This window comes from Physella acuta, unplaced genomic scaffold, assembly GCF_028476545.2.
Source record: "Physella acuta isolate Inbredline_101_S28 unplaced genomic scaffold, ASM2847654v3 ptg000873l, whole genome shotgun sequence".
Classification (NCBI taxonomy): domain Eukaryota; kingdom Metazoa; phylum Mollusca; class Gastropoda; family Physidae; genus Physella; species Physella acuta.
The window spans coordinates 577,340-586,708 of record NW_026732390.1 but is presented as its reverse complement, the minus strand read 5'-3'; the positions used below and the strand labels follow the sequence as shown (position 1 = coordinate 586,708).

Sequence of the window (9,369 nt, the reverse complement as noted above, 5' to 3'; positions counted from 1 at the left end):
TCATCGATACTCTATAATAAAATTACCGCCTAATTAATGTGTCTAATCTAAAAAGTGGTTTTCTTGCAATGGGACGGTAGACATGTTTTTTTTTTGGGGGGGTGGGGGGTGGAGGGGGGGGTGTGGGGGGGGGGGGGGGTGGGGGGTGGTCTGTGGGGGGGTGGGTTGGTTTCAGTGTTTCTTTCAGACTTTTTCCTCCCCGGAGAGGGGTGGGGGTACTTGAAATTTTCGGGGGCGGGGGTAGAATTTTCTGGGAGGGGGCGGACACTGGAAAAAGTTTATAATTATATTTCGTTGAATGGGACGGTAGACATGTTTTTTTTGGGGGTGGGGGGTGGTGGAGGGGTGGGGAGGGGTGGTGTGGGGGGGTGGGGGTGGGGGGTGGTGTGTGGGGGGTGGTGTGTGGGGGGGTGGGTTGGTTTCAGTGTTTCTTTCAGACTTTTTCCTCCCCGGAGAGGGGTGGGGGTACTTGAAATTTTCGGGGGCGGGGGTAGAATTTTCTGGGAGGGGGCGGACACTGGAAAAAGTATATAATTATATTTCGTTGAATGGGACGGTAGACATGTTTTTTTTGGGGGGTGGGGGGGTGGGGGCGGTGTGTGGAGGGGGTGGTGTGTGGGGGTGAGGGGTGGGGGTGGTGTGTGGTGGGGGGTGGGGGTGGGGTTGGTGTGTGGGGGTGGGGGGGTGGGGTGGGGGTGGTGTGTGGGGGGGTGGGTTGGTTTTAGTTTAGAGAAAAGAGACAGCACTATCAGCCTAGCGCCCGTTGTACCCTTCCTCAACGGGCCATTTTTCTCGTATAATATAAATACACAAAATATGACACATACTTTCCACCCACTACCCCATATAGTACAAAGAAACATTATTATATTTCCGGTCATTTAAAAACAACACATATTTTGTGAGTGATTGTTAGTTATAAGAGATACGCCTAACTTTACATGATAGCTTTAAAAAAAATCTTAATTAAAAACTACTGAAAATATTTTAAAAGATGGCATCCGTCAAGTTTGAGGAGATGCTTTTATCAATTTTGTTGACACGGATAAAAAAAACCAAACCGTGTTTTTGTCAATTCTTGCCCAAAATGTGAAAAATAAAGCTGAAAGTAAGAAATTTAATGTTTTTAAGAATCACTGTTATAAAAGTTGCAAATGTAGAAAGGAAAATATATTTTTTAGTTTTTAGGGTTCATTTCCGATTATTTACATAAACCCTAAATTTTAGCTTGAGGTTTCTTTACAGTAAGGCAGGCTTTGATTGGCTGTGTAAGTTTCACTGTAGTAAGACACACTTAGTAAGACCGTATCATAGCCCCAGTAGCGTAGCGAGGGGGGAGGGGCGGGGCGGGGGGGGGGGGGGGGGTGGGACATATGTCCCCGGGCGCCGACCTTAGGGGGCGCCAAAATGGGTTGGAAAAATAAATTGAAAGGTTGAGGGGGGTACAAATCGAAAGTTTGTCCCCGGGGGCCGGGAAGGGTCGCTACGCCTCTACATAGCCCCCCCCCCCCCCAGAAAAAAGCCTTGTGAGTGTCCTATGTCAGCCAGTTGTGTCGGCGTATTCACTCAACCAATCTAACATGTATATATGTAGCAACGTCCGAGTAGATAATATTAAAGCAATGTTGTGTAGAACAACTCCTACCCCGCATAACACAATGTAATAACATCGTTTGCCACCTTCAACCCTTGTAATGTTATTTGTGGAATACATATAACTATGTAACAAAATCACGATAATGTATCACAATACACCAAAACATATTTTTGGGATTTTCTGCTATAGACCAACATTCTGTCATAAAATGTCCGTGTTTCAGCCCCCCCCCCCCCCATCCGGTGACGCCCCGACGCCCCGACATGGCGGGGCGCTGCCCCAGGTGCCAGAAGATGTTGACCAGAGCCAGACTTGTCCAGTGTTTGCTGGTGCTGGCTGTCACTGCAGGCGTGTACTGTTGGATGGTGTCTGGGTAAGTTTGGGGTAAGGCGGGGGTAAGTCTGGGGTAAGTGTGTGGTAAGGCGGGGGTAAGGCGGGGGTAAGTCTGGGGTAAGTGTGTGGTAAGGCGGGGGTAAGGCGGGGGTAAGTGTGGGGTAAGTCTGGGGTAAGTCAGGGGTAAGTCTGGGGTAAGTCTGGGGTAAGGCGGGGGGTAAGTCGGGGGTAAGTATGGGGTAAGTGAGGTAAGGCGGGGGTAAGTCTGGGGTAAGTCGGGGGGTAAGTCTGGGGTAAGGCGGGGGTAAGTATGGGGTAAGGCGGGGGTAAGTCGGGGTAAGTCTGGGGTAAGTGTGGGGTAAGTCTGGGGTGAGGCGGGGGTAAGGCGGGGGTAAGTCTGGGGTGAGGCGGGGGTAAGGCGGGGTTAAGGCGGGGGTAAGTCTGGGGTGAGGCGGGGGTAAGTCTGGGGTAAGGCTGGGGTAAGTCTGGGGTAAGGCGGGGATAAGTCTGGGGTAAGGCGGGGGTAAGTCGCGGGTAAGGCGGGGGTAAGGCGGGGGTAAGTTTGGGGTAAGTTTGGGGTAAGTCGGGGGTAAGTCTGGGGTAAGTTTGGGGTAAGGCGGGGGTAAGTCGGGGTAAGTCTGGGGTAAGTGTGGGGTAAGTCTGGGGTGAGGCGGGGGTAAGGCGGGGGTAAGTCTGGGGTGAGGCGGGGGTAAGGCGGGGTTAAGGCGGGGGTAAGTCTGGGGTGAGGCGGGGGTAAGTCTGGGGTAAGGCTGGGGTAAGTCTGGGGTAAGGCGGGGATAAGTCTGGGGTAAGGCTGGGGTAAGTCTGGGGTAAGTCTGGGGTAAATCTGGGGTGAGGCGGGGGTAAGTCTGGGGTGAGGCGGGGGTAAGGCGGGGTTAAGGCGGGGGTACGTCTGGGGTGAGGCGGGGGTAAGTCTGGGGTAAGGCTGGGGTATGTCTGGGGTAAGGCGGGGATAAGTCTGGGGTAAGGCGGGGGTAAGTCTGGGGTAAGGCGGGGGTAAGTCTGGGGTAAGGCGGGGGTAAGTCTGGGCTAGTCTGCGGTAACTGCTGGATAAGTTTGGGTTAGCTGCGGGGTAACTTTGGGGTAAGCCTGGGGAAATTCTGGGGTAAGAGGGAAAAGGTATGGGGTAAGTCTGGGGTAAATGCTGGTAAATGCTGGATGATGCCAGGGTAACTATGTGATAAGGGGTGGATGGTTTATGGGTAAGTCTTGGGTAAAAAATATCCATGCATATAAAAATTAGTGCTAAAAATAATAAGCACACAAAAAGTGAGGGCACAATAGATGTGTTATAAATTCCAAGATAAAAAGATTACCAATCGTCTTGACAACAGTGACTCACATATTTGGATCTGTTATAGGTCTGTAATGAAATCCACACCTATTTGATAACAGTAGTGATAGTGATGCTGATACATTTATGGTAAAGTGAATTTAATTCTTAGAGGTAACAGCAGGATTGTTAATCTTAGGGGTAAAAGGAACATGTGTTACATAAGCGGATGCAATATTAGGTGCTTTGAGGGTTCGCTTTTAAGCGACCCCACTCTCATACAGACTGGGGTACGTGTAGTCTCACTAGAGAACCGCTGGGTGGGAGGGCGTGGGGGTTAAAAGGAACCTTTAACACAGGACTGAACCCACCCTCACACAGACTGGGGTACGTCTAATCTCACTAGAGAACCGCTGGATATGAGATAGGCGTGGAGGTTAAAAGGAACCTTTAACAGAGGACGTGGTTTCAGATCAATCTTTTTGCATAATTTAGGAGCCAGTGCTTTTCTGACACGGCGTTGGGTTGTCTGCGACAGAAAGGTCAGGCAGACATACAGGCAGACTGGCGACTGGCTCATAGGCTCTTGGGCTCAGGCTCATAGGCTCTAGAGCTCTAAGGCTCTCGGCTCATAGGCTCACGGCTCCTAGGCTCTTGGGCTCAGGCTCCTAGGCTCTTGGGCTCAGGCTCATAGGCTCTAAGGCTTTCGGCTCATAGGCTCCCGGCTCATAGGCTCCCGGCTCCTAGGCTCTTGGGCTCAGGCTCCTAGGCTTTTGGGCTCAGGCTCATAGGCTCTAGGGCTCTAAGTCTCTCGGCTCATAGGCTCATAGGCTCTAAGCTCCTAGGCTCTAGGCTCATAGGCTCTTGGTTCATAGGCTCTTGGCTCCAAGTTTTTGGCGGTTCGACTTACGGCTCCTATGCTTTCGGCTGACAGTCGTTGAACTCTTTGTTTTCGGCTCTTATTTTTGGCCCTCGGGATTTTAGCTCCAAGGCGTTTGGCTCCTAGATTTTTGGCTCCAAGGCTTTAGATTCTAAGCATATGACCTTTTAATTTCAAGGGTTTTTTTTAACTTCAAAGCATTAAGCTCCTAGATTTTTAGCTTCAGGCTTTTAGCTCCAAATCTTATTGTTCCCAGTTCTTTTGACTCATAGGATTGTGGCTTCAAATTTTTGTCCCCAGACTATTGATTACTAGAGTTTTAGTTTCTAAATATTTACTCTATTTATAGTTGATATGTTACTAGTTTACCAACGCACTAACTCTGTCCTATAAGCGTTATCTGAAAGCGTATTTTATTTAATAAAATATTATTGTTATTTTTTTAAAAGTGAATATTATATTTGTTTATACTTCAAAAAAAAAAAAACAAAAAAAAAAAACAAACGAGAAAACACATCTGAGTGCTTGTATATTCAATTAAGAAACTATAACAAACTTAACGTTGCATTCAACTGATGTAAAAATGTTATAGTTCTGGTTTTTTAAGTTTCTTTTACTCAACTTTTGTTTACAGGTCAATGACCGCAGCTATTCAAAGTTCTCTTAACATCTCAGACATCAGGGCGAGGTTTTCCTTATTTCCTGGGTCACTGCACTATGCGAGGTCAAACCATCCGGGATCAGCAGCGGTGACGAAGGTCATGTACCCAGGGTCACTAGAGGTCAACTATCAGAGGTCAACGGATGTCAAGTTTCCTGTGGATGTCTTCTCTGCGACACGACGAGACGAAAACAAATCCAATTTATCGGAGCAGACGAGAGCGCACTCAGGCGTGACCAATCTGTCGTCTGCTGGGTGTGGTGTGAGCCCCACCCCACCCGCCCCACTTTACATAATTGTGCTGGAGAGGACGCTGGTGGGGAGGCTGGGGAATCACATGTTTATGTACGCCTCCCTACTGGGGATGGCTAGGGCGTGGGGTAGGAGGCCGGTCATAGAGAACAGCAGGGAGCTGACAAGGACGTTTGAGATACAGCACTGGGATAGTGGGATTAACAGTACAGGGTGAGTGGGATAGTGGGATAATGGGATCAACAGTACAGGGTGAGTGGGATAGTGGGATTAACAGTACAGGGTGAGTGGGATAGTGGGATAGTGGGATCAACAGTACAGGGTGAGTGGGATAGTGGGATAATGGGATCAACAGTACAGGGTGAGTGGGATAGTGGGATAATGGGATAGTGGGATAATGGGATAGTGGGATAGTGGGATCAACAGTACAGGGTGAGTGGGATAGTGGGATCAACAGTACAGGGTGAGTGGGATAGTGGGATCAACAGTACAGGGTGAGTGGGATAGTGGGATAATGGGATAGTGGGATAATGGGATAGTGGGATCAACAGTACAGGGTGAGTGGGATAGTGGGATCAACAGTACAGGGTGAGTGGGATAGTGGGATCAACAGTACAGGGTGAGTGGGATAGTGGGATAGTGGGATCAATAGTACAGGGTGAGTGGGATAGTAGGATCAACAGTACAGGGTGAGTGGGATAGTGGGATAGTGGGATTAACAGTACAGGGTGAGTGGGATAGTGGGATAGTGGGATCAACAGTACAGGATGAGTCGGATAGTGGGATAATGGGATAGTGGGATAGTGGGATCAATAGTACAGCCAAAGTGGGATAGTGGGATTAACAGTACAGGGTGAGTGGGATAGTGGGATCAACAGTACAGGGTGACTGGGATAGTGGGATCAACAGTACAGGGTGAGTGGGATAGTGGGATAGTGGGATCAACAGTACAGGGTGACTGGGATAGTGGGATCAACAGTACAGGGTGAGTGGGATAGTGGGATCAACAGTACAGGGTGAGAGGGATAGTGGGATTAACAGTACAGGGTGAGTGGGATAGTGGGATCAACAGTACAGGGTGAGTGGGATAGTGGGATCAACAGTACGGGGTGAGTGGGATAGTGGGATAGTGGGATTAACAGTACAGGGTGAGTGGGATAGTGGGATCAACAGTACAGGGTGAGTGGGATAGTGGGATCAACAGTACAGGGTGAGTGGGATAGTGGGATGGTGGGATAGTGGGGTGGTGGGATAGTGGGATAGTGGGATAGTGGGATCAACAGTACAGGGTGAGTGGGATAGTGGGATAGTGGGATCAACAGTACAGGGTGAGTGGGATAGTGGGATCAACAGTACAGGGTGAGTGGGATAGTGGGATCAACAGCACAGGGTGAGTGGGATAGTGGGATAATGGTTAAGTGGGATAGTGGGATTAACAGTACAGGGTGAGTGGGATAGTGGGATCAACAGTACAGGGTGAGTGGGATAGTGGGATGGTGGGATAGTGGGGTGGTGGGATAGTGGGATAGTGGGATAGTGGGATCAACAGTACAGGGTGAGTGGGATAGTGGGATAGTGGGATCAACAGTACAGGGTGAGTGGGATAGTGGGATCAACAGTACAGGGTGAGTGGGATAGTGGGATAGTGGGGTGGTGGGATAGTGGGATTAACAGTACAGGGTGAGTGGGATAGTGGGAAAATGGGATAGTGGGATCATGGGATAGTGGGAACAACAGTACAGGGTGAGTGGGATAGTGGGATAATGCAATAATGGGATAGTGGGATCAACAGTACAGGGTGAGTGGGATAGTGGGATCAACAGTACAGGGTGAGTGGGATAGTGGGATAGTGGGGTGGTGGGATAGTGGGATTAACAGTACAGGGTGAGTGGGATAGTGGGATAATGGGATAGTGGGATCATGGGATAGTGGGATCAACAGTACAGGGTGAGTGGGATAATGGGATAGTGGGGTGGTGGGATAGTGGGATAGTGGGATTAACAGTACAGGGTGAGTGGGATAGTGGGATAATGGGATAGTGGGATCAACAGTACAGGGTGAGTGGGATTTTGGGATCAACAGTACAGGGTGAGTGGGATAATGGGATAGTGGGATAGTGGGATCAACAGTACAGGGTGAGTGGGATAGTGGGATCAACAGTACAGGGTGAGTGGGATAGTGGGATTAACAGTACAGGGTGAGTGGGATAGTGGGATAGTGGGATGGTGGGATCAACAGTACAGGGTGAGTGGGATAATGGGATAGTGGGATAGTGGGATTAACAGTACAGGGTGAGTGGGATAGTGGGATAGTGGGATAGTGGGATCAACAGTACAGGGTGAGTGGGATAGTGGGATCAACAGTACAGGGTGAGTGGGATAGTGGGATTAACAGTACAGGGTGAGTGGGATAGTGGGATCAACAGTACAGGGTGAGTGGGATAGTGGGATCAACAGTACAGGGTGAGTGGGATAGTGGGATAATGGGATAGTGGGATAGTGGGATCAACAGTACATGGTGAGTGGGATAGTGGGATTAACAGTACAGGGTGAGTGGGATAGTGGGATAGTGGGATAAAAAATACAGGGTGAGTGGGATAGTGGGATCAACAGTACAGGGTGAGTGGGATAGTAGGATTACAGTAAGATAGTACAGTAAGCCAGTTAGATGAAAATTTTAAAAAAATGTGACACCAAACCTGACGTCATATCCGTCTTTGTTACAGCTGGGACAACGTGACCTTCGACGGTTTCGCCATCTACGACAAGGCTCGACTCACGAACCTACCGTCTGCCAATCTCAGCCTCGTCGGTTTCCTGCAGTCCTGGAAATATTTCCGGCACATCGAGGACGAGATTCGACGAGAGTTCACCTTCCGGAAGTTCATCGCTGACGCGGCTGACGTCACGATGCTCAAGCTACGTCACCGCTACCCAGGTCACGTGTTTGTGGGGGTCCACGTTCGGCGTGGCGACTTTTTAATCCTGAAAAAATCCGGGTTTACCGTCCCGGAAGCGAGTTATTTCCTGAAGGCTTTTGATCTGTTCCGGAAGATAATTCCGGATCCGGTTTTATTTTTAGTAGCCAGCGACGATTTGAGGTGGTGTAGGAAGAATCTAAAAGCGACGGGCGTGAAGGTTTTGAGAAATGCATCGCGGGCGGTGCATCTGGCGGTCCTGGCCAGGTGCCAGCACACGGTGCTGTCTGGTGGGACGTTTGGCTGGTGGGCTGCCTGGTTGGCCAACGGGATCACCGTGTATTTCAGAGGGTACCCGCGGGAGAACTCCTCCCTGGCCGAGGGGTTCAGCAAGGGCGACTACTACCCGCCATCTTGGATTGGGTTGGACAACTGAGGTTTGAGAAACCGCTGGCGGTTTTAAATTTTTTTAGAAGGTTGAGAGATCATCAATGTCAAGGTCACGGTGAGCGATGTCTCGACCTTTGTTTACATTCAACCGAGGTCAGTATTGACGTGATCTTGGTTAGCGTGGATGTTACACAAGGGAGGTAACATAAGATATGGGTACAGTCAAGATTTTTACCCGTTGCTGTGTTTCTCACGGTAGGGCAGCTAGGCGAAGTAGAGTACGGCTGTTGAGCTGAGGGTCTGACGCGGGATGTCGCCTGTGTCAAAGACCAGTGACCCTAACGCCACAGAAAGAAGCACATCCGGTTATATCAAATTACTACAGAAACTGTTTCATGACACTAACAACATAAAAAAATAAAAAATAAAAACTAAAACAAAAAAATTCTTGGATGAATAAATATAAAGAAACGGAATTTGATAGCTGAAAAATTAACGCTTGAAGTCAATAGGGGAAAAAAATCAGCCACAAACTATTCCGTTTGTTGTATACACGGTAGGCTGTCCCTTACTATCAGGTATTCTACTGGTCAGTTTCAAGTAGTTAAAGCATGACCATGCTGGTAAATGTAGAGCCCCACCTAATGACAGCAAACTGGACATTGATGTAGGTCAGTCTGACAACAGAGGCTACACAGTGACATAGAAAATATAGACAACTTATTTAACTCTGATTGCCAATTAGTAATGTTTTAGATAATTTGAAAAATAATAATTATATATAATAATACTTCTTGTTTGTTTTTTTAACATATTTTTTTTCTCGTGCTCGTTAATTATAATTGACTATAAAAGACTAATAATTAAAATGACGTAGATCTAATATTAAAGATAAAAAACAACCTAAAAGAAAACACATGAACGTCACGAGTCCACCCAGCTCTAATACGTACCCGACAACTGACAGAATTGCTAAGTCCAGTTTTTACGACTCGATAACGCATAAAACGCCAAAATGTTTATATATTTGTATTTATAATTTTTG

General features: G+C 48.3%; 1 protein-coding gene across 1 annotated transcript; it reads left to right on the top strand.

Annotated features, from left to right (window-relative positions):
* The first annotated feature begins 1,877 nt into the window (after positions 1-1,877).
* LOC131952443 (galactoside alpha-(1,2)-fucosyltransferase 2-like) lies at positions 1,878-8,986 on the top strand. The gene is made up of 3 exons (XM_059315086.1): positions 1,878-1,970; positions 4,739-5,230; positions 7,743-8,986. The coding sequence occupies exons 1-3, from the start codon at positions 1,891-1,893 to the stop codon at positions 8,368-8,370; spliced, it is 1,200 nt and encodes a 399-aa protein (XP_059171069.1). The 5' UTR covers positions 1,878-1,890; the 3' UTR covers positions 8,371-8,986.
* The last annotated feature ends 383 nt before the right edge of the window (positions 8,987-9,369 follow it).

Excerpts from the sequence above, each read along its gene's own strand:
- LOC131952443 (XM_059315086.1), top strand. The coding sequence starts at position 1,891 with ATGTTGACCAGAGCCAGACTTGTCCAGTGTTTGCTGGTGCTGGCTGTC. Across the intron at positions 1,971-4,738 it reads TACTGTTGGATGGTGTCTGG|GTCAATGACCGCAGCTATTC; the intron begins GTAAGTTTGGGG and ends TTTTGTTTACAG. Across the intron at positions 5,231-7,742 it reads AGTGGGATTAACAGTACAGG|CTGGGACAACGTGACCTTCG; the intron begins GTGAGTGGGATA and ends TCTTTGTTACAG.